General features: G+C 49.9%; 1 protein-coding gene across 1 annotated transcript in view; it reads right to left on the bottom strand.

Annotated features, from left to right (window-relative positions):
* DCHS1 (dachsous cadherin-related 1) overlaps positions 1–25,549 on the bottom strand; it is a 131,606-nt gene that overhangs the window by 52,649 nt on the left and 53,408 nt on the right. The window contains exons 7-9 of the mRNA XM_084635833.1: positions 24,269–24,456; positions 21,211–21,307; positions 20,876–21,033 (exon numbers count right to left, since the gene is read on the bottom strand). Coding sequence (XP_084491959.1) covers positions 20,876–21,033; positions 21,211–21,307; positions 24,269–24,456 — 443 coding nt within the window. The remainder of the gene's footprint in view (positions 1–20,875; positions 21,034–21,210; positions 21,308–24,268; positions 24,457–25,549) is intronic.

Raw genomic sequence — 25,549 nt, 5'->3', positions numbered from 1 at the left:
GGGAGTGGTAAGATGCTTGGTAAGGGAAGTTTGGATGAGCCTAGGCAGCCTTGTGAGCTGATGGCTTTGTCTAGTCAGCAGCGTGGGAAGGCGAGGAGAGTGGAAGATGAGTGTCCCTGTACCTTACCTGTTACCTGGGTGGAGAATTGTGACAGGGAAGGAAACGTGCCTGTGTCTGTCAGGGGTATTGACTTGCCTATGGAGGGAGCTACCCCGGTCTCCAAGCAGTTGTCTGTGAACAGCCCTGTGTGCTGGGACCAGGGGAATGAGATCCCAAGCTGGGTGTCTGGGAAAGGAGAAGGTGTGTCTGGCTCTTCTTTGTCTGTGGAGCAGACAGAAGGGGCCTTTCAGCCTGTGACGGTTGAGAATAGTGCAGTTGTCTCAGAGTTGGTCTGGATTCAGCTAAAGCCCAGGAAGGGAAGGGCCTTAAGTTTGTGTCTGCTCGGGAGAATGGCCCTGTAACTAGGTCGCAGCCAGTTAGTGTCTATGCAAAATCCCAGAGCCCAGACAATTCTGGTGCTTGTATTTTGCCTGTTGCTAGTGTGTTGTTGGGAAAGGATGTAGCAACTCTGTCTAATCAGAGTGAGATCCTAGCCAGGGCACAAGGAGAGCAGAAAGGTGATTTGATTGTGTTACCTACTGAGGGTGTGGAAACCTGTAGCAAGAAGGAAAAGATTCCTGAACTTGTGTGTGGCAAAGGGAAGGAGAATGCTTCTAACCTTTTATCTAGGAAGTCTGTAAGTTTGCCTGAAAGGGGATTGTGTAGGAATCTGCCTGATGGGCCAGAGGTAATTCTGGATGTAAGTGAGACCCAGAAAGAGTCTGTTGTTGCTCAGGAAAGTGTTCCTCTAGAGCAAGCCCTAGGTAAAGAGGGTAAGAGCAGAATTTCTGTGAAGGGTGAATTGTTGCATAGAAAAGCCCCTAGGGAAAGGAATCCTCATGGTAGTCTTTGCAAGCAATTTACTGCAACTGAAGGGTGTGAAAGTGATTTAATCAAGAAAAAAGAAAAGGAGGACTTGTGGCACCTTAGAGACTAACCAATTTATTAGAGCATAAGCTTTCGTGAGCTACAGCTCACTTCCTCAGATGCATATCGTGGAAACTGCAGCAGGCTTTATATATACACAGAGAATATGAAACAATACCTATTCCCACCCCACTGTCCTGCTGGTAATAGCTTATCTAAAGTGATTTCCAGCACAAATCCAGGTTTTCTCACCCTCCACCCCCCCACACAAATTCACTCTCCTGCTGGTGATAGCCCATCCAAAGTGACAACTCTTTACACAATGTGCATGACAATCAAGCTGGGCTATTTCCTGCATAAATCCAGGTTCTCACATCCCCCCACCCCCATACACACACAAACTCACTCTCCTGCTGGTAATAGCTCATCCAAACTGACCACTCTTCAAGTTAAAATCCAAGTTAAACCAGAACATCTGGGGGGGGGGGTAGGAAAAAACAAGAGGAAACAGGCTACCTTGCATAATGACTTAGCCACTCCAAGTCTCTATTTAAGCCTAAATTAATAGTATCCAATTTGCAAATGAATTCCAATTCAGCAGTTTCTCGCTGGAGTCTGGATTTGAAGTTTTTTTGTTTTAAGATAGCGACCTTCATGTCTGTGATCGCGTGACCAGAGAGATTGAAGTGTTCTCCGACTGGTTTATGAATGTTACAATTCTTGACATCTGATTTGTGTCCATTTATTCTTTTACGTAGAGACTGTCCAGTTTGACCAATGTACATGGCAGAGGGGCATTGCTGGCACATGATGGCATATATCACATTGGTGGATGTGCAGGTGAACGAGCCTCTGATAGTGTGGCTGATGTTATTAGGCCCTGTGATGGTGTCCCCTGAATAGATATGTGGGCACAGTTGGCAACGGGCTTTGTTGCAAGGATAAGTTCCTGGGTTAGTGGTTCTGTTGTGTGGTATGTGGTTGTTGGTGAGTATTTGCTTCAGGTTGCGGGGCTGTCTGTAGGCAAGGACTGGCCTGTCTCCCAAGATTTGTGAGAGTGTTGGGTCATCCTTTAGGATAGGTTGTAGATCCTTAATAATGCGTTGGAGGGGTTTTAGTTGGGGGCTGAAGGTGACGGCTAGTGGCGTTCTGTTATTTTCTTTGTTAGGCCTGTCCTGTAGTAGGTAACTTCTGGGAACTCTTCTGGCTCTATCAATCTGTTTCTTTACTTCTGCAGGTGGGTATTGTAGTTGTAAGAAAGCTTGACAGAGATCTTGTAGGTGTTTGTCTCTGTCTGAGGGGTTGGAGCAAATGCGGTTGTATCGCAGAGCTTGGCTGTAGACGATGGATCGTGTGGTGTGGTCAGGGTGAAAGCTGGAGGCATGCAGGTAGGAATAGCGGTCAGTAGGTTTCCGGTATAGGGTGGTGTTTATGTGACCATTGTTTATTAGCACTGTAGTGTCCAGGAAGTGGATCTCTTGTGTGGACTGGACCAGGCTGAGGTTGGTGGTGGGATGGAAATTGTTGAAATCATGGTGGAATTCCTCAAGGGCTTCTTTTCCATGGGTCCAGATGATGAAGATGTCATCAATATAGCGCAAGTAGAGTAGGGGCTTTAGGGGACGAGAGCTGAGGAAGCGTTGTTCTAAATCAGCCATAAAAATGTTGGCATACTGTGGGGCCATGCGGGTACCCATAGCAGTGCCGCTGATCTGAAGGTATACTTTGTCCTTACCCATAACTACTTCACATTTGGGGACAATGTATACCTTCAGATCAGCGGCACTGCTATGGGTACCCGCATGGCCCCACAGTATGCCAACATTTTTATGGCTGATTTAGAACAACGCTTCCTCAGCTCTTGTCCCCTAAAGCCCCTACTCTACTTGCGCTATATTGATGACATCTTCATCATCTGGACCCATGGAAAAGAAGCCCTTGAGGAATTCCACCATGATTTCAACAATTTCCATCCCACCACCAACCTCAGCCTGGTCCAGTCCACACAAGAGATCCACTTCCTGGACACTACAGTGCTAATAAACAATGGTCACATAAACACCACCCTATACCGGAAACCTACTGACCGCTATTCCTACCTGCATGCCTCCAGCTTTCACCCTGACCACACCACACGATCCATCGTCTACAGCCAAGCTCTGCGATACAACCGCATTTGCTCCAACCCCTCAGACAGAGACAAACACCTACAAGATCTCTGTCAAGCTTTCTTACAACTACAATACCCACCTGCAGAAGTAAAGAAACAGATTGATAGAGCCAGAAGAGTTCCCAGAAGTTACCTACTACAGGACAGGCCTAACAAAGAAAATAACAGAACGCCACTAGCCGTCACCTTCAGCCCCCAACTAAAACCCCTCCAACGCATTATTAAGGATCTACAACCTATCCTAAAGGATGACCCAACACTCTCACAAATCTTGGGAGACAGGCCAGTCCTTGCCTACAGACAGCCCCGCAACCTGAAGCAAATACTCACCAACAACCACATACCACACAACAGAACCACTAACCCAGGAACTTATCCTTGCAACAAAGCCCGTTGCCAACTGTGCCCACATATCTATTCAGGGGACACCGTCACAGGGCCTAATAACATCAGCCACACTATCAGAGGCTCGTTCACCTGCACATCCACCAATGTGATATATGCCATCATGTGCCAGCAATGCCCCTCTGCCATGTACATTGGTCAAACTGGACAGTCTCTACGTAAAAGAATAAATGGACACAAATCAGATGTCAAGAATTGTAACATTCATAAACCAGTCGGAGAACACTTCAATCTCTCTGGTCACGCGATCACAGACATGAAGGTCGCTATCTTAAAACAAAAAAACTTCAAATCCAGACTCCAGCGAGAAACTGCTGAATTGGAATTCATTTGCAAATTGGATACTATTAATTTAGGCTTAAATAGAGACTTGGAGTGGCTAAGTCATTATGCAAGGTAGCCTGTTTCCTCTTGTTTTTTCCTACCCCCCCCCCCAGATGTTCTGGTTTAACTTGGATTTTAACTTGAAGAGTGGTCAGTTTGGATGAGCTATTACCAGCAGGAGAGTGAGTTTGTGTGTGTATGGGGGTGGGGGGATGTGAGAACCTGGATTTATGCAGGAAATAGCCCAGCTTGATTGTCATGCACATTGTGTAAAGAGTTGTCACTTTGGATGGGCTATCACCAGCAGGAGAGTGAATTTGTGTGGGGGGGTGGAGGGTGAGAAAACCTGGATTTGTGCTGGAAATCACTTTAGATAAGCTATTACCAGCAGGACAGTGGGGTGGGAATAGGTATTGTTTCATATTCTCTGTGTATATATAAAGCCTGCTGCAGTTTCCACGATATGCATCTGAGGAAGTGAGCTGTAGCTCACGAAAGCTTATGCTCTAATAAATTGGTTAGTCTCTAAGGTGCCACAAGTCCTCCTTTTCTTTTTGCGAATACAGACTAACACGGCTGCTACTCTGAAACTTAATCAAGAAAGTTTCAGTTCCTAACAGCCAGAAATTTTCCGTTGTGAATGAAGCCACTGACTTTCCTGTTGAAAGATCCAGTGTGGATAGCTTTGAGAAGGTCTCAGATGGAGTGAGAGCTGTTAAGAAAGGTATACCGTCCTATAACCAAGTGGCTGTGTTTGGCCAGCTTGTTGGGGAGACAAGGTTGTTGAGAAAGGAATGTCTCCATATTAGTTCTGTAAGTGAACAGTATGTGGCCCAGGTCAAGATGGGGGCCCTTAACCAAGAGAGCCCGAATTGCAGCCCTCCAGACTGGAGCGCTGGGAGAAGACCCGATCCCAGTTTGACCCCAGGGGTTTTGGGGTGGCAAAAGTGCACCGGCCGCATAAACCTTCCCATATGCAGCATGCGAGTGCTATCAACCACCCCCGACCTAAGGGAGGGCGTGAAACTGCAAGGGACTGGTGTAACTCCCACCAAGGAATGGGAGAGATGCTGGGGCATCCATGGGAACGTTGGTGGGTTCGAACTTCCCCAGGTCACTGGCTAAAGTGACCTGCTCAGTTCGGTCTCAAATGGGGGAGAGATGTGATGAAGCGGGACTGTTCTTAATGTTTCCTCTGAATAGTGTGGGGGTGCCTCAGTTTTCCCTAGGCAGTTCTTAAGTACCTAGGGGGTGGGATAAGGGTGTATGATCGTTGCAGAGCCCTAGAGGGCAGGGGTGTGCAGGGGTCTGGACACAGAGAATGGCCAACACCCTGTTTCCTGGCCACTGATGGCCTGGGCCCTTCCCCCCTGCAAGGTGAGAGCTAAAGGGTTGGAGAACAAATGAATCAGGTGACCTCCTGGCCCAGAAAGGGACAAAGCCCAAAGGAGGAGGGGCTGGAGGGGGAGGCAGTTTGGGGGTGGCTGGGGACATGGATTGAAGTGCAGACGTGGTTGTCTGGCTCACTGTGCCCTAAAATGGACCCAGTTGAGGGGTCCTGTTCTCTGCACCTACAAGCTCTGTTTTAGACCATGTTCCTGTCATCTAATAAACCTCTGTTTTACTGGCTGGCTGAGAGTCACGTCTGACTGTGAAGTTGGGGTGCAAGACCCTCTGGCTTCCCCAGGACCCTCCTTGGGCGGACTCGCTGGGAGAAGTGCACAGAGGGGCAGAGCGGATGCTGAATGCTCCGAGGCCAGACCCAGGAAGGTGGAAGCTGTGTGAGCTGTGTGTCCTGAAAACAGTCTGCTCACAGAAAGGAGACTTCCCCAGAGTCCTGACTAGCTTCGTAGGGAGCAGTTCCAGAGCATCGCCCGGGGACTCCATGACACAGACCAATCTGCGTCTTAGCAAAAAACAACATGAAACGTTTTTCACCATGGAGTCATGTCTCCATCCTCACAGCTGGAAGAAACTTTATCCAGGTGTAACCCTCAGGAAAATGCATTTCAAAGGGTGACAGGACTATAAAAACGAGGGGCAAAACCACCCTGAGGTTTGTTCTTTCTTTCTCACCCTATCTCTCTCTCACACATGAAGACAAAGGAACCAGCCTTTGGATTTTGTGAGGAGTTCTGACCTCAGAATTTGATCGTCCCTGTTGCTGGGAAGGTAAGGATTTTACCTTGAACCAAGTCTAGTTTGTTACATTTTAGTTACTAGAAACCTTTTTATCTTTATTTCTCTTGTAACCATTTCTGACTTTAATGTCTTATACTAGTACTCACTTAAAATCTCTCTTTGTAGTTAAAAATGCTTATTTTATTCTTTAAATCAAACCATTTGGGAACTCCAGTTAAAAAACAAACTGTTGCATATTGACCTCTTATAAGGGCAGCAAACCAGGAGGAGGCTGGACAGTGCAGAACACATGCTTTTGGGAAAATGCATGATTGGGAGTGTGTTGGGGTCACACTGCAAATGGTAACCAAGGCTGGTGGAAACCAGAGTGTGACTGGAGTGTGCTGACAGGTTGCAGCTACACACAAATACTCAGGGTGTCATGCAGGCTGTTTGTGAGGGGTCCAGCTTGGGAGCTCCCACAGCAAAGCATTGTGAGGCACCCAAGGTAGCAGGGCTGGTAGTGACAAAACCCCTTACTGGTCTGGACTGCACCCTAGAATGTGATAGAAGGGCTGCAAAACAGACCGTGGATGATGGCCCCATTGGGTTGGGAGGCTCTGAACTGGAATGCAGATGATGGCCATGGAGGATGGTACAAAGGGCCCTGTGAACCAGAACATGGATGATAGCCATGTGGCAGGGAGGTGGGAAGCTGGGAGACTGTGAAGTGGAAGATGGATGATGGCTGTGTGGCAGGGAGGTGGGAGGTTAGGGGGCTGTAAACTGGAACATGGACAATGGTTACATAGCAGAGGGGGTAGGGGGTTGGGGGACTGTGAACCGGAACACAGTTGATGGCTGCGGGATTAGGGGCTGTGTACTGGAACAAAGATGATGGCAGTGGTGTGGAGGGTTGGGGGTGTGTGTACCAGAACTTGGATGGTGGCTGTGGGTGGCAGGGTTTGGGGGGGCTGTGCAATATCCCACCTAGATTGTCTTTGTTCTGAGTGGGCTACAAACTCCACCGAGAACTGCACTTTTGTAGTCTTCTTACACTATATTTTATTGAAAAGTGTTCTGTGTTTTGAAAATGACATTGCAGTAATACACTGTGACAAAGTTCCTGCTCTACCTTGGTGGGTCTTGAGCTTACTGGCAGATTTGCTCGCCTTGGAGCTTCACGGCAGCCCTCAGCTTGGCCGTTTTTCTGAACCCACAGTCCAGGTTGACTCCTCCTGTGTCTGACCAGGAGTTGGGAGGATTGGGGGGAACCCGGGCCCGCCCTCTATTCCGGGTTCCAGCCCACGGCCCTGTGGAATGCAGCTGTCTAGAATGCCTTCTGGAACAGCTCTGTGACAGCTACAACTCCCTGGGCTACTTCCCCATGGCCTCCTCCCAACACCTTCTTTATCCTCACCATAGGACCTTCCTCCTGGTGTCTGATAATGCTTGTACACCTCAGTCCTCCAACAGTCCGCGTTCTCTCTCTCAGCTCCTAGTGCCTCTTGCTCCCAGCTCCTCACACGCACACCACAAACTGAAGTGAGCTCCTTTTTAAAACCCAGCTGCCCTGATTAGCCTGCCTTAATTGATTCCAGCAGCTTCTTGATTGGCTGCAGGTGTTCTAATCAGCCTGTCTTAATTGTCTCCCGAAGGTTCCTGATTGTTCTGGAACCTTCCCTGTTACTTTACTCAGGGAAAAGGGACCTACTTAGCCTGTGGCTAATATATCTGCCTTCTATTACTCTCCTATAGCCATCTGGCCCGACCCTGTCACATATCCCCGCCCTCTGCTCAACACTACGGGGTTGGGCCACTTGGGACGTCAGGCAGTGTACTCGTGACAAGCCATCTGTATTGCCATGGTGGCTTCCAGCCTGGTGTTGTATGGTGAATTGGAAAGGTTGTAGGGACAGGAACCATCTGGTCACCCTTGCGTTCTTCTCTTTATTTCACTGCATCCACTGAAGGGGTGCATGGTCGGTCACAAGGGTAAACTGTCATCCCCAGAAGGTAATAACGTAGTGTGTCCATGGCCCATTTCACAGCAAGGCACTCTCTTTCAACCATGGCATACTTCTGTTCTCTTGGGAGGAGTTTCTTGCTGAGGTAGAGGATTGGGTGTTCTTCGTCTCCGACCATCTGCGATAGGACAGCTCCCAATCCTACTTCAGATGCATCTCTTTGTAAAATGAATTTTTTGTTGAAGTCTGGGGCTATAAGCACGGGGTTACTGCAGAGGGCTGTCTGTAGATCCATGAATGCTTTCTCTGCGGCATCTGTCCACTTCATCATGTCTGGACCCCGGGGTTTTATCAGGTCTGTCAGGGGACTCGCTCTGGTAGCAAAATGGGGAATAAATCGTCGGTAGTACCCAACCACACCCAGGAATGCCCGGACTTGCTTTTTCCAATTCGGCCAGGGCCAATTTTGGATAGCCTCTAGTTTGTTTAGTTGGGGCTTGACCATGCCCCTTCTGACAATGTAGCCAAGGTATTTAGCCTCGGCTAGCCCTATAGCACACTTGGCTGGGTTGGCTGTGAGGCCAGCCTGTCTTAGCATGTCCAGAACTGTTTCCACCTTTCCTAAGTGGGTTTCCCAGTCGGGGGTGTGAATAATCACATCATCCAGGTATGCTGCTGCATAACTGGTATGGGGCCGTAGGAGCTTGTCCATAAGACGCTGGAAGGTGGCAGGTGCCCCACAGAATCATAGAATCATAGAATATCAGGGTTGGAAGGGACCTCAGGAGGTCATCTAGTCCAACCCCCTGCTCAAAGCAGGACCAATCCCCAATTAAATCATCCCAGCCAGGGCTTTGTCAAGCCTGACCTTAAAAACTTCTAAGGAAGGAGATTCCACCACCTCCCTAGGTAATGCATTCCAGTGTTTCACCACCCTCCTAGTGAAAAAGTTTTTCCTAATATCCAACCTAAACCTCCCCCACTGCAACTTGAGACCATTACTCCTTGTTCTGTCATCTGCTACCACTGAGAACAGTCTAGATCCATCCTCTTTGGAACCCCCTTTCAGGTAGTTGAAAGCAGCTATCAAATCCCCCCTCATTCTTCTCTTCCGTAGACTAAACATCCCCAGTTCCCTCAGCCTCTCCTCATAAGTCATATGTTCCAGTCCCCTAATCATTTTTGTTGCCCTCCGCTGGACGTTTTCCAATTTTTACACATCCTTCTTGTAGTGTGGGGCCCAAAACTGGACACAGTACTCCAGATGAGGCCTCACCAGTGTTGAATAGAGGGGAACGATCACATCCCTCGATCTGCTGGCAATGCCCCTACTTATACATTTCAAAATGCCATTGGCCTTCTTGGCAACAAGGGCACACTGTTGACTCATATCCAGCTTCTCGTCCACTGTAACCCCTAGGTCCTTTTCTGCAGAACTGCTGCCTAGCCATTCGGTCCCTAGTCTGTAGCGCTGTATGAGATTCTTCCGTCCTAAGTGCAGGACTCTGCACTTGTCCTTGTTGAACCTCATCAGATTTCTTTTGGCCATTCCTCCAATTTGTCTAGGTCCCTCTGTATCCTATCCCTACCCTCCAGCGTATCTACCTCTCCTCCTAGTTTAGTGTCATCTGCAAACTTGTTGAGGGTGCAATCCACACCATCCTCCAGATCATTTATGAAGATATTGAACAAAACCAGCCCAAGGACCGACCCTTGGGGCACTCCACTTGATACCGGCTGCCAACTAGACATGGAGCCATTGATCACAACCCGTTGAGCCCGACAATCTAGCCAGCTTTCTATCCACCTTATAGTCCATTCATCCAGCCCATACTTCTTTAACTTGCTGGCAAGAATACTGTGGGACACCATGTCAAAAGCTTTGCTAAAGTCAAGGAACAACATGTCCACTGCTTTCCCTTCATCCACAGAGCCAGTTATCTCATCATAGAAGGCAATTAGATTAGTGACTTGCCCTTGGTGAATCCATGCTGACTGTTCCTGATCACTTTCCTCTCATGCAAGTGCTTCAGGATTGATTCTTTGAGGACCTGCTCCATGATTTTTCCAGGGACTGAGGTGAGGCTGACTGGCCTGTAGGTCCCAGGATCCTCCTTCTTCCATTTTTTAAAGATGGGCATTACATTAGCCTTTTTCCAGTCGTCCGGGACCTCCCCCGATTGCCATGAGTTTTCAAAGATAATGGCCAATAGCTCTGTAATCACATCCGCCAACTCCTTTAGCACTCTCGGATGCAACGCTTCCGGCCCCATGGACTTGTGCACATCCAGCTTTTCTAAATAGTCCTGAACCACTTCTTTCTCCACAGAGGGCTGGTCACCTCCTCCGCATGCTGTGCTGCCCAATGCAGTAGTCTGGGAGCTGACCTTGTTCGTGAAGACAGAGGCAAAAAAAGCATTGAGTACATTAGCTTTTTCCACATCCTCTGTCTCTAGGTTGCCTCTCTCATTCAGTAAGGGGCCCACACTTCCCTTGACTTTCTTCTTGTTGCTAACATACCTGAAGAAACTCTTCTTGTTACTCTTAACATCTCTTGCTAGCTGCACCTCCAGGTGTCATTTGGCCTTCTTGATTTCACTCCTGCATGCCCGAGCAATATTTTTATACTCATTCCCGGTCATTCGTCCAATCTTCCACTTCTTGTAAGCTTCTTTTTTGTATTTAAGATCAGCAAGGATTTCACTGTTAAGCCATGCTTGTCGTCTGCCATATTTACTATTCTTTCTACACAAAAGATGCAGTCCAAAAGGAAGAATAGTATATTGAAACAGACCCTCTGGGGTAGAGAATGCCATCTTTTCTTTCGCATCTTTGGCAAGGGGAATCTGCCAGTATCCCTTTGTTAAATCAAGGGTGGTCAAAAATCGGGCATTGCCCAGGCGGTCAACTAACTCATCGATACTGGGTATGGGATATGCATCGAATTTGGATATCTCATTCAGCCGGCGAAAGTCATTACAAAACCTAGTGGTGCCATCAGGTTTGGGCACCAACACAATCAGGCTTGACCACTGACGGTGGGACTCTTCGATGACTCCCAGCTCCAACATCCTTTTTACCTCTGCCTTGATCTCCTCCCTTTTTGCTGCTGGGACCTGATAGGGCCTTAAAGTTACCTTTGCCCCAGGGTCTGTGAAAATGTGGTGATATGCTTCGGTGGTCCGGCCTGGTTTGGTTGAAAACACGTCCTGGTATCGGTTCTTCATCTCAGTTACCTCCTTCTTCTGGTTTGGTGTCAGATCAGTGGATATCCTGATCTGCTCATGCATATTATTTCCCTGGATCGGGGTCTCTTGGGCCACTACACACACCTCTCGTTGGTGCCAAGGCTTTAAGAGGTTAATGTGATAAATTTGTTCTTGTTTCCAGTGTCCTGGCTGCCGCACCTTGTAGGTTACTTCTCCCATGGGTTCAACAAACTCATAGGGCCCCTGCCATTGGGCCAAAAGCTGGCTTTCTGCCTTGGGTACCAATACCATCACCCGATCCCTGGTTGGAACTGTTGGACTTTTGCCTGGTGATTGTAATGGGTTCGCTGGGCCTCCTGCGCCTTTTCCAAATGTTCCCGTACAATAGGGGTGACCCGGGCTATCCATTCTCGCATCTGCAACACATGGTCAATTATATTTCTCCCCTCATTGGGTTCCTCTTCCCAGATTTCTTTTGCAATATCTAGTATGCCATGGGGGTGGCGTCCGTATAATATTCAAAGGGGGAAAACCCAGCTGAGGCCTGACGTACCTCCCGGATTGCAAACATAAGATAAGGTAGTAGGGTGTCCCAATCCTTCCCGTCTCGACTTACCACTTTCCTTATCATTGCCTTGAGGGTTCGGTTAAACCTTTCTACCAGCCCATCGGTCTGCGGATGATAGACTGAAGTTGTCAGGATAGGTATATGTAGCATTGAATAGAGGTCCTTCATTAGCTTTGACATAAATGGGATACCTTGGTCTGTTAATATCTCCTTTGGTAGCCTCACTAGGGCAAAGATCCCCACCAACTCTTTAGCTATCGTTTTAGAGGCCGTGTTCCGCAGGAGGACGGCTTCTGGATAGCGAGTAGCATAATCCAGAACAACAAGTATATATTGGTAACCCTGGGCTGTCTTCTCCCAGGGTCCCACTAGATCCATGGCTATTCGCTCGAAGGGGACCTCTATGATGAGAAGGGGTACTAAAGGTGCCCTCAAGTGGGAACGGGGACTGTGCAGCTGACACTCCGGGCAGGATGCACAGTACCTCTGCACTTCTTCATGTACTCCGGGCCAGAAGAATCGTTGCAGGACCCATGCCAGGGTCTTCTCTACCCCCAAATGCCCCCCAAAAAGATGACTGTAGGCCAGACTTAATACAGTATTCTGGTGTTTTTGAGGTACTAGGATCTGCTGTACCTTCTGCCCCTGTACTGGTGCAACCTGGTATAAGAGATTCTTCTTCATTATGAAGTAAGGTCCTGGTGCCTGGGTTTTCCCTTCCATGGGGACCCCATCTATTTCGGTCACCTCCTTCCTAATGTTGCTGTACCTTAGGTCTTCAGCCTGGTCCTGTCCAAAATTTCCTCTCCCAAAGCTAATCTGCCCGAGATCTAGGGGGCCAGTCTCTGTTGCCTCTACTGGTTCAGAGGCGTTAGGGTGTGGGTCAGACTCGGGTGCTTCTCCCTCCTGGGTGGCCTCCTTTTCAGCTGCTCGGGTCTGCCTACCTACGAAAGCGACCCTCTGGCTTTGGGACAGTATTCGGGTTCCCAAGGCCTTAGCTGCCCTTCTTTCCGTTTTCATCTTTCTACACTGTCTGGGAGTGGAAAACAAATCCGGGGATATTTCAGAGAAGGTTGGGGGTTGACAGTCTACTGTGGATGTCTCACTACTTTCAGGGCTTCTCCCTTTCTCCAATTCCCCTACCAGGAGTAAGTCTCCAAACGCTGGGAAGTCCCTCCCAATGAGCACTGGGTATGGGAGTTTAGGGACTACACCTGCTGCTACCTCAGTAGTGTTCCCCTGAATCTCGATTTTTACTGGGATGGTGGGGTAATAACCAACTGTCCCATGGACGCATGTTATCCCCGTACTCTTAGCCCACGGCTGCTGACTACGCTTCATGAGCTTCGAGCTTCTCCAAGACAAGCGTGATAGCACTCCCCGAATCAACCAGTGCTGTGGTCTCTACCCCATTTAGCTTCACTGGTCTAGTGTACATATGTGGGGTTAATGAGACCCCCACAAGGTGTATTAGGGAGCATGGGTCTACCCAGTTCCCCAGGTTACACTGAATAGACTCCTCGGCATTGGGACACTGTGCAGCTATGTGTCCCCACTCCCTGCAGGTGTAACATCTGTATGGAGCCCTAGGCATTCCCCAGTTTCTTGGTATGGGTAATCTAACATCACAATCCTCTTCACCCTCAGTGCTCCGACTCTTTGTGGCTTCTGGTGGGCCTTCAGCCCCTCTCTTTTTCCACCTGGGCTCTCCTGGTGACCCAGTCACCCAAGCTCTAGGGCTTGGTGCTGCTAGTTTAACCCGGGGTGCTTCTTCCTTAACTGGTCGGGTCAGCTCCCTCGCCGTCCTTTGCCTTTCTACCAGCGCGAGAACCTCGTCGTAGGTGCAGGGTTTGTTCTGGCTTATCCAGGCACGAAGGTCTGGCGGTAGTCCTCTCAAGTACCGGTCGATGACCAGAACCTCTAGTATCTCCTCCGGACTCTGGGACTCAGTTTGTAACCACTTTTGTGCGAGATGGATGAGGTCATACAATTGGGACCACGGGGTTTTGTTTTCCTGGTACCTCCACTCATGATATCACTGGGCCCGCACTGCGGTCGTTACCCCAGATCTGGCCAGGATCTCTGCTTTCAGCTGGGGGTAGTCTGCCGCAGCCTCTTCAGGCAAATCATAGTAGGCCTTCTGGGCCTCCACACACAGGAATGGAGCGAGGATGCCAGACCACTGTTCTCGGGACCAAGCCTCCCACAGGGCTGTCCTCTCAAAGGCCAGGAGGTATGCCTCTACATCATCCTCCTGCGTCATTTTCTGCAGCCAATTGCTGGCCTGCATGATCTGCGTACCATCATGGCCGCGGTTCAGCTCTGTAAGGGCCTTTATGTGGTTTACCAATTCCCGCAACATAGCTCACTCTTGAGCAGCCTGGTCCATCAGCAGGCAATTAGTCTCTTGCTGCAGCTGCAGTGCCTCCTGCTGTGCGGCTGCCTGGACACGAGTAGTCTCCTGCTGGGCAGCCGTGGCTTGTATCAGTGCCCGCACTACCTCCTCCATCGTGGTGAGAAAAATAAAAATAGACCCTCTTCCCCCTTTTTTTTTTTTCTTCCTTCCAAACACCCTCCTTCTTCCGCTGCGCTGTGGACACCAGATCCCACTTCCGACACAAGTTGTGACAAAGTTCCTGCTCTACTTTGGTGGGTCTTGTGCTTATTGGTGGATTTGCTCGCCTTGGAGCTTCACAGCAGCCCTCAGCTTGGCCGTTTTTCTGAACCCACAGTCCAGGTTGACTCCTCCTGTGTCTGACCAGAAGTTGGGAGGATTTGGGAGGGTTTGGGAGGATTGGGGGTTTGGGAGGATTTTCTCACTCTCAGCTCCTAGTGCCTCTTGCTCCCAGCTCCTCACACGCACACCACAAACTGAAGTGGGCTCCTTTTTAAAACCCAGGTGCCCTGATTAGCCTGCCTTAATTGATTCTAGCAGCTTCTTGATTGGCTGCAGGTGTTCTAATCAGCCTGTCTTAATTGTCTCCCGAAGGTTCCTGATTGTTCTGGAACCTTCCCTGTTACTTTACTCAGGGAAAAGGGACCTACTTAGCCTGTGGCTAATATATCTGCCTTCTATTACTCTCCTATAGCCATCTGGCCCGACCCTGTCACAACACACACACCCACACACACACACAGGGACACACCAGCCCACATAGCTGTGGGTTGGGAACCTATTAACTGTGCCACTGCAGCATTTCAAGTGTAGATAAGCCCTTGGACTATGCTTTAACCTTCATTTCTCCGTGCAAAGAGCAGGTTTCTTACCTGTAACTGGAGGTTCTTCGAGATGTGTGGTTCCTAGCTGTAGTCCACTGTGAGTTACGCATGCACACAATGAGCCCAGAGTTGGACAATTTGAAAGTAATGTCCGTTCGTCTGCCCATGTGTCCTGGCTTGCCCTTGCCTCTGACTGAGGGGATAAAGGGAGGGGCGAATCAACTGCCTTTTCAGTTCCTTCTCCACCATGCATCAAGAAGATCTGAAGCACAGGGGAAGGAGGGCAGGACTCGAATACAGCTAGGGACCACACATCTCAAAGAACCTCTCGTTACAGGTAAGTAGCCTCCTTTTCTTCTTTGAGTGATGGTCCCTAGTGTACTCCACTGTGTGTGACTCACAAGCAGTACCTAAGTAGAGGGAGGGTGCGAGGATGAAGATGATAGGGTTGAGCAGAGAACCACAGTACCAAAGGAGGCATCAGCAGCAGAGTCCTGCACCAGGGCATAATGCCTTGGAAACTTGTCAGTGGAACTCCATGTGGCTGCTTTACAGATGACCAGGAGGGATATGTCCTGAGGAGATGCTATGGTCACTGCTTGAGCTCTGGTGGAATGAGCTCTTACTCTGTGTGGGGTGGGAGGTTTGAGAGCTGATAGCAGAAGAGAATGCAGCCCCGATATCCATTTGGAAATTCTCTGGGTGGAGATGGCAAGTCCTCTGCCTGTTTCTGCTATAGTAACAAACAAACTTCAGGACTTCCTGATTGCCTTTGTTCTCTGCAGGTAAAAGGCCAAGGCTCATCAAACACCGGAGGAGTGGAGCCTATGTTCTCTGCAGACATGTGCAGTTTCAAAAAGAACACAGGTAAGTGAATGGATTGATTAAAGTGAAATCCAAAACTACTTTAGGGATAACTTTGGGGTGTAGGTGCAACAAAACTTTATCTTTATGGAATACAGTGTATGGAGGGTCTGCTCCTAGTTTGACAGCCCTTCTCACTGACATGATAGCTTCAAGAAAGGCAACCTTCACTGGACAGAGGGACATGGAGCAAGTAGCTAAATGGCTCAAAGGGGGACCCTCATTCATACTGAAAGAATGAGATTCAGGTCCCATTGGGGCGCAATCCTCTGAGGGGGTGGGAAAGTTCTTATCAAGTCTTTTCAGAATCTATGGTTCGAAGGTGTGTGAAAATGGAGTAGCCTTCAGCAGGTAGATGGTATGTACCAGTTGCCTCTTAGTGGACTTGTAGGGAGCTGAGGGATAGACGTGAGGTCTTCAAAGATAGGATATAGTCCAAGATGAGGGGAAGAGCTGCAGTTTGTGGTTTCTTTGCTGGGTCCAGGATGAGAAGCACGTCCATTTAGCTAGGTAACATTTTCTAAGAGAGTCCTTTGATTTAATTGGGGATTGGTCCTGCTTTTGAGCAGGGGGTGGGACTAGATGACCTCCTGAGGTCCCTTCCAACCCTGATCTTCTATCATTCTATGATTCTTTCTGCTATTGGAGAGATGTCTCGAAGTGCTGAGGAGCAGGCACATTCTAGGGATTATGCCCATCCAACTACCACACCCTGAGGTGGAGCAGTCATTGACGGGGGGATTTGATCTTGCCATTGCACTGTGCCAGGAGATCAGGGAATGTCGGGAGGGAAATCAGTGGGCGAGATAACATGCATAGGAGGTGGGGGACCAGAAAGGGGCAATCAGGATGACCTTCACCCTGTCCTGTCAGATCTTATGTAGCACTCGTAGCAGGAGCAGCAGTGGAGCGAAGACATAGCGGAACTGGTCTGACCAAGTAAGCTGGAGTGCATCGCTCTTGGGAGCAGTAGTCTTGGGCGCCTCTGGAGCAATATGTGGTGGGAGGTAAATAGATCTCTGGCTGGGGTTCCCCATAGAGTGAAAATGTCAAGCAGCACCATGACATGAAGTTCCCACTCGTGATCATCGTGATCATTGTGATCATTGGGGGGAGGGATAGCTCAGTGGTTTGAGCATTGGCCTGCTAAACCCAGGGTTGTGAGTTCAATCCTTGAGGGGGCCATTTAGGGATCAGGGGCTAAAATCGGGGATTGGTCTGGCTTTGAGCAGGGGGTTGGACTAGATGACCTCCTGAGGTCCCTTCCAACCCTGATATTCTATGATTCTATGTAGTGTCTGCTGAGGCTGTGGATAGGGTGATCTGACTGCTGATAGCCCAGTTCCAGAGACTGACTGTTTCTGCACACAGGCAGGTGGATCTCACTCCCCCTACTCGTTGATGTAGAAAACAGTCCTAGTGTTGTCTGACAGTATCAGGACATGGTGAGAGCAAATGAGTGGAAGAAATAATTTGCACACCTGCCTTACTGCCTGTACTTCCAGGTTACTGATGTACATTCTGGACTCTAGACAAGTGCATACTCCTGTGTGGTTGTCCATGTGGGAGCCCCATAGGGATGCTTCCATAATTATGGTTTTGTCTGGAGAAGAGGGGACAAAGGGGACCCCATGGATACATGATGAGGATGGGTCCACCAAAGGAGGGAGGGCAGTACCTTGGTTGGAATTGTTAGTGTAAGGTTCATGGAGTGATGGCTTGAGGTGTATACCGACTGTAGCCATGCTTGAAGGCAACGAAGGTAGAATCTTGCAAATGCAGTGATGTAAGTGCACAAGGCCATGTGGCTGACCGGGACAGACATGTTTTGACTGTTATCCAAAGTGAGTTTTGATTTCGTTCATGAGTGTACCTGCCCATAGACAGGTTCCACAGCTAGTGGTGATAGAATTCAAGGTTGCTCCAACAAAGTCCAAAGATATCATGGGAGTAAGAAAGGATTTTGAAACGTTGATTCTGACTCCCAGTTGAGAGAGGAGGTGAAGCACCATAGAGGTTGACACGGCGAGATTTGGTGGCAAGAAGACAGTCATTGAGGTACGGAAAGACAAGGAAGCCATGATGTCTGACGTGAGCTGTCACCACTGAAAATACCTTGGTAAAGACTCTGGGAACAGTTGCTATCCTGAAGGGGAGTACTCTGTATTGAAAACAGTTGGACCCCACAGTAAATCTGAGAAATCATCTGTGGGCAGGGTGAATATCAATGTGAAAGTAAGTATCCTTCATATCGAGAGATATGAATCACATGCCCTTTTCTAAAAATGGAATTATTGCTGCCAACGTGACATTGTAAAATTTGAGTTTGCGAATGAAGAAGTTGAGGTGGTGGAGGTCAAGGATTGGAGGGCTGGGACAAGCTCAGTACACAGATCCAGGAATGTGGCCTTGAGCATCCGGAAGTTCTGCAGCCACTGCTTATCATCCCAAACCTGCATTACGATGTGATCCCATCCGTCATGCTTGTTTCTCAGGCCCAGAAATGGTATTCCACCATCTGCAGCTGCGCCGTGAGCACCAACAACGATCTGGAATTTGTTCTTGCTATGTCCCACAGCAATCTGTCCTCCAAGGCATCGTCATGTTCCCTCCCCACTCATTCAGTTCTTCTTGCAGCTCTGCAAATACTCTAGAATCATGCGCACTGTCTTGCAATGCTCATGACAATAGTGCAGAGCTGTGCAGGCTCCATGCTTCTGTCAGAGATGACAGACAGTGAGCGAGGAGGGCTATACAGGTTTGTGGGATTTTGAAAAAAGGTGCAAAAATTGTGGTATACAGATAACGTTACTGGATGAAGTCAGTTGCTGTGATGGAGTAGGGAGTGGGGAGGATTGACCTGGGAATGTTGGGTGGGAGTTTTACTGGGACTGTCTGCATTGGGGATGGGATATCAGGGTGTGACTTCACTTGAAGGATGATACCTGAGCATGTAACCTGAGCCCAGGATGGGGGTTGGGGCCAGGTGACACCTTTGCCTGGGAAACTGGACAAAGGCTGGAGGAAGAGCCGGGGGGAGGCTGGGCGAGACAGCTGGAGGGGGTTTCAGTTTGGAGCTGACTGGGGAAATGGAGGGAGGCCCAGATGGGGCTCTGGGCTCCCTGCCCCCCAAGACGGACCTGACTGAAGGGTCCTATTCTCTGTGCCTACAAGCTCTGTTTTAGACTATGTTCCTGTCATCTAATTCAGTGGCTCTCAAAGCCAGTCCGCCGCTTGTTCAGGGAAAGCCCCTGCCGAGCAGGACTGGTTTGTTTACCTGCTGCGCGGGCCAAGGGACGTGCTGTCCGCCCTTCCCGCAGCCCCCATTGGCCTAGAACGGCGAACTGCGGCCAGTGGGACCCGCGATCGGCCGAACCTGCGAATGCAGCAGGTAAACAAACCAGTCCGACCCACCAAGGGTTTTCCCTGAACAAGCAGCGGACCGGCTTTGAGAACCACTGGTCTAATAAACCTTCTGTGTTACTGGCTGAGAGTCACAGTGAATCACAGGAAGTGGGGGGTGCAGGGCCCTGACTCCCCCACACTCTGTGACAGTTGCAAAATGGGAAGTTGAACCCATGCTCCCGCTCACCCCGCACAACTCATTTTGACCCATCATGCATTGCCAAACTTCCCAAAAGACAATGTGTTGGACGGTGGCAAGTTGCACAGTGGGATACCTACCAATGGTGCATCACACTCTGCAATAATACGCGCTCTGCCAACACAAGAAGCCAAGCACACACGCGGAAAGCGATGTACTAATCGCAGCGGCTATATGCCAATGTAACTTGAGTCAGCATAACTTTGTAGTATAGACATGGCCTAACCATGGTAGAATCAAAACAAGGAAAGCTATGTTCACTGACAGGGGAAAGGAAGCCCACCAGAAGGGAGGAACAGCATGAGGTCAGCTTGCTCGTGGACGCAGCAAGCTGAACACACAGAAGGACTTCCTGCCTCCTGAAGAAAGGTCATTAAACTTTGGGAGATATAAACAAGGACAGAAAGCCATTTTAGGCACCCATCACAAGACAGACACAAGGAAGAAGAGTTCTCACGAGCTGAGAAAGATCGGTCCTTCATCCAAGGTGGGCCTGAAATCTCTGGGAACTGAATACAGAGGACAAATCTGCTTCGGCAAAGATTGTACCTTTCTAGATTAAATTTGAGATTTTTAGAAGCGTATTTTGTTTTGGTTTTACTTGTAATTCTTTCTATCTTCATTCCTTATACTTGAACTCATTTAGTCCTATGTGTATTTTGTTAATACATTTATTTCATTTTTACCATAACCCAACTCAGTGCTGAGTTTAAAGGGCAGGGTGTATTTACACTCAGTCAAGTTAATAAGTTGCAATGTGTTCTGTGTTTGTAGAGGAACAAACCAACCATATATGTCTCTCAACTGTCCAGGAGCGGGCTGGACATTGCAGAGCACGCATCTTTGGGGAAATTCAGGGCTGGGAGTGTGTTGGGGTCACCTTGTTGGTTGTAACCCAGGCTGGTGGAAGTTAGCATGAGGCTGCAGGACTGTAGACAGGCTCCTGGGCTCAGAGCTGCTGAACCAGGGCTGTCTAGCACACAGACACTCATCAGGGTGTGACCTGCATGCTGCTAGGCTACTTATGTGGGAGCTACAACACCAAAGCTTTGTGAGGTACCCAGGGTTACAGGGCAGGTGGTGACATAGTTCCCATTGGTCTGGATTTGTACCCCAGGGTGTGACAGGTCCCTGTACCAGGATTCAGATGATGGCTGTGGGGTCGGGGGGTGGGACTTGGAGGGCTCAGGAACCTGGATGCAGATGGTGGGCATGGGGAAGGAGGCAGGGGTTAGGGCCCTCCCCCCCATGTACCTGGATGTGGATGACGGCCCTGGGGGGCAGGGTTGGGGGTCCCATGTACCTGGATGTGGATGACGGTCGTGGGGGTGGTGGGTCTGTGGGCCTCAAGTACCAGGATGTGGATGACAGCCCAGGAGGGGCAGGTTTGGGGGGGCCCATGTACGTGGAGGTGGATGACAGCCCTGGGGGGGGGCAGGTTTGGGGGGCCCAGGTACCTGGATGCGGACAGTGGCTGCTGTGCTGCAGGGCACTGTGCCTCGGTCACTGGCCGTCACAGTGAAGATGTACTCGGCCCGGTCGGTTCGGCGCAGCACGGTGGCTGTACGCAGCTCCCCCGTGGCCGTATGCAGCGTGAAGCGCTCGGCCCAAGCCCCTGTGGAGAGAAGGGGAGATGCTGCTGCATGGGTCAGAGCAGGTTAGACATGGTGTGGAGCAGGCTTGGGGAATGCTGGGAGTGTGCGTGTGTGTTTGTGGGGAGGTCAGGACCATAGTCCTAGGCAAATGACTGGAGGTGATGGTGCCATACCGCTTTCCCCCTTTCCCCCATTACCTGTTAGTGAGTAGAAGATGGTCCCATTCTCAGCCTCGTCTGGGTCCTTGGCCTGAAGGGAGGTGACCAGCAGCCCTGAGGGCTTCTCCTCCAGCACCTGTCACACAGAGAGGGGAGCTGGAGATAGTATAACAGCCAGCACCCAGGTCCCGCATCACAGAACCCATAATCCTCCCAGCACAGCCACCTCCACAGCAGACCCCATGCCCCCCATTCCACCACACAGCCCCACTAATGCTGGAACTAGGGATGTGGCAGCACCCCCTGGCTTTAAGGGGCTTCCATCATATGCAGGGTTTACAGTTTGCGTACAGTTTGGCTCCATATCTAGTTGGCAGCCGGTATCAAGTGGAGTACCCCAAGGGTCGGTCCTGGGGCCGGTTTTGTTCAATATCTTCATAAATGATCTGGAGGATGGTGTGGATTGCACTCTCAGCAAATTTGCGGATGATACTAAACTGGGAGGAGTGGTAGATACGCTGGAGGGGAGGGATAGGATACAGAAAGACCTAGACAAATTGGAGGATTGGGCCAAAAGAAATCTGATGAGGTTCAATAAGGATAAGTGCAGGGTCCTGCACTTAGGACGGAAGAACCCAATGCACAGCTACAGACTAGGGACCGAATGGCTCGGCAGCAGTTCTGCGGAAAAGGACCTAGGGGTGACAGTGGACGAGAAGCTGGATATGAGTCAGCAGTGTGCCCTTGTTGCCAAGAAGGCCAATGGCATTTTGGGATGTATAAGTAGGGGCATAGCGAGCAGATCGAGGGAAGTGATCGTTCCCCTCTATTCGACATTGGTGAGGCCTCATCTGGAGTACTGTGTCCAGTTTTGGGCCCCACACTTCAAGAAGGATGTGGATAAATTGGAGAGAGTCCAGCGAAGGGCAACAAAAATGATTAGGGGACTGGAACACATGAGTTATGAGGAGAGGCTGAGGGAGCTGGGATTGTTTAGCCTGCAGAAGAGAAGAATGAGGGGGGATTTGATAGCTGCTTTCAACTACCTGAAAGGGGGTTCCAAAGAGGATGGCTCTAGACTGTTCTCAATGGTAGCAGATGACAGAACGAGGAGTAATGGTCTCAAGTTGCAGTGGGGGAGGTTTAGGTTGGATATTAGGAAAAACTTTTTCACTAAGAGGGTGGTGAAACACTGGAATGCGTTACTTAGGGAGGTGGTAGAATCTCCTTCCTTAGAGGTTTTTAAGGTCAGGCTTGACAAAGCCCTGGCTGGGATGATTTAACTGGGAATTGGTCCTGCTTTGAGCAGGGGGTTGGACTAGATGACCTTCTGGGGTCCCTTCCAACCCTGATATTCTATGATTCTATGATTCTATGGTTCAATGGCTCTCAGCACCTGCACTATACAAATTGTTTCAGCATCGCTGCTCAAGACCCTCCAAGCACAAATATCCCCCTCACCAGCATAGATCCTATATTCCTCATTCCACTACACACCCCCACAGATCCTCCAGCACACAGATCCCATAATCCTCCCGGCACAGACCCCCACATCCCTCCAGCACAGACCTCACAACACTCCACACTCCTCCCAGCACAGGCCCCCGTAATCCCCACCCTACAGCACAAACCTCAGAACCAACTGTCTTCCTAAGCAAGGCCCGGTAGTGATAACCAGGCCTACAAATGTACCTTAATTGTGAGTTCAACTTAGTAAAGACTGAGTGAAACTTTATAAAGTGCCACAATAACCTATAACAACAAATGTTGATGGGAAAAGAGACAGAAAGCCTGAATATGTCCGTACAGAAAGGGTGTCACTGATACCACTCAAGGTTTGTGTCAAGATTATGACTGATATATAGGAGGAGCAGAGGACTGGAAATCAATGAATCAAAACTTGTTGTGTCAGAAATTAGGGCTATTGGTGGACAAAATGATGAGAGGATGGACTATTACACCCAATACCGCTTTCTGGGGTTCTTAAAAATAAAAGACTTCAGGGAAAAGACAGCAGAAGAAGCCACAGTCTGCCAACAACTGCTGCAGTGAACTTCATCATCATGATAGATTTCATGATTCTAAAGAAAGGAAGGAGTGAGAGCAGCAGATTTTAACAAACTCAGAGAATTGGTAGGAGCTCTTTAATTATCTGAAAATCAAAAAGAAATCCTACAAAAAGTAGAAACATGGACTAATTGCTAAGGAGGAGTACAAAAGAGTAGCACAAGCAGGTAGGGACAAAATCAGAAAATCTAAGGCACAAAATGAGTAACACCTAACAAAGGATATCAAAAGGCAGCAAGAAGAGTGTCTTTAAACGCATCAGGAGCAAGAAAAAGACAAAGGTAAGTATAGGTCTTCTGTTCAGTGGGGAAGGAGAGCTAATAACTGATGACATCAAGAAAGCTGAGGTGTTTAGTGAAGACTGAAGTGAAATAGGCATTAAAGACATTAATTGTGACCAGATACTCAACACAATCAATATTAACAAGGGGGAAGGAACACAAGTCAAAATATGGAAAGAACAGGTGACAGTATATGTAGATAAGTTAGAATTATTCAAAGTAATCAAGGCCTGATCAAATTTATCTTAGGCCTTGTCTACACTGCCTCTTTACAATGCTGCAACTGTCTCGCTCAGGGGTGTGAAAAAACACCCCCCTGAGCGCTGCAAGATTCAGCGCTGTAAAGTGGCAGTGTAGACAGTGGCAGGTAGCTACTCCCCTTCTGGGGGTGGTTTTTTTATAGCTCCCGGTCCAGGCTGCTCCCAGTCCAGTGCTGTGACTAAACAGCCTCGTTAAAGTGCCTTTGCTGGTGAAGACATGCCTTTAGAGTACTTAAGGAATTAGCTCCCTCCTCCTCCTCCCCACACTGTCTCCTCCCCCCACCCCAACCTGCACAGGGGCTCTCTCCTCCTCCCCACACCCAACCTGCACAGGGGCTCTCTACTCCCCCATCAAGAGCTCTTGGCCCCCACAACCTGCACTGGGAGCTCTGCCCCCCAATCTGTACTGAGGGCTCTGGACCCCACAACTTGCACATGAAGCTCCCACCCTCACAACTTGCAGTGGAAGTGCCTGCCTGCCCCCCTCACCTGCACCAGGAGCTCCCGCCCGCCCAGCACATGAAGGAAAGCTGGCACATTGTCATTCTCATCCAACACGGTGACATAGACGGTGCCCGTGACGCTGCGTGGTGGCGTCCCCCCATCCTGCACGATCACCAGCAGCTGATAGCTTGACTGCTGCTCCCGGTCCAGGCTGCGCTTGGCAGTGAGCTCTCCTACCAGGGAGAAGCAAGGACACAGCTCAGCTCCCAGAGAGCCAGCTCCCAAGGGAGACTCCCAGCAGGGAGACAACTCCAGATGGGGAACTGTCTACCATGGGAAGAGAGGAGCCCCAGCGTGCGAGGCAGGACAGAGCCCAGGGGAATGGACTGTGGGCAGAGAGATAGCCCTGGACTAGGGGGATGGAGTCACAGTCCTTGGGAATGGGCTGGGAGGAAGGAGGGGGGGAAGAGAGCCTGCCCGAAGGAGCAGGCCATGGAGAGGGAGGTGGCCGTGGGATGGTGGGGACAGGACAAGGGCCCATGGGGAAAGGGCAGTGGGAAGGGAGCCAGCTGGGGTTGGTGGAACACAGTTAGAGCTGCTCTCTGAAATTGCATAAGGGTCCCCTATTGCACCCCACTTAGCCATGGCCCCTTGTGCCAGCCATCAAGGACCACGATGCGAGGCAGATGCCAGGTCAGGGCAGGAGAGCTAACGCTGATGACAAGAGAGCCACGCCAGCTGCATCAGGCCCTCCTCTGGGGTGTGACCTCTAACCTCCCATGAGACGGGGTGACACCGACCCACCTCCTGTGAGACGGTGACACCGACCCACCTATGGGGTGTGACCCCTAATGCCCTGACCCTCGTCTGGGGTGTGAGCTCTAACTTCCTGTGAGACAGGGTGACACCGACACACCTCCTGAGGTGTGACCCCCCCCCCCGACAACGCATCCTTGTGCATACGCCCTTTCACGACCCCTGGGCCCATTATATATCCCTCTTGACAAGCTTCCTTAAATCTCAGCACCTGTGTTCCGGCTGGGCCCTGCTGACCTGAGCACCGGGCTCTGGGCTGGGCGGGTGGAAAGCGGGACCACCCCACCAGTCATATCTGCAGCTGCAGTAGCTCAGTGATGGGCCTGGCTTTGCCTGAAGGGCTGCTGGCACCACCCGTGCCATGAGAGCTCTGTGGGAGGGATGGCAATCCCAGACAAAGCACTCCGCTGTGGGATGGCTCTGGTATCTCTCAGACCCAGGAGTTAGACGAGGTAGCATGATGCTACCCTCACCTCCCTCCTTGAAGCACAGCACCCCCTAGTGCCATGT

This window comes from Lepidochelys olivacea (assembly GCF_965140295.1).
Source record: "Lepidochelys olivacea isolate rLepOli2 genome assembly, chromosome: 1".
In the NCBI taxonomy this organism is placed as follows: domain Eukaryota; kingdom Metazoa; phylum Chordata; order Testudines; family Cheloniidae; genus Lepidochelys; species Lepidochelys olivacea.
The sequence above is the reverse complement of the archived record's forward strand: the minus strand, read 5'-3'. Positions and strand labels throughout refer to the sequence as shown.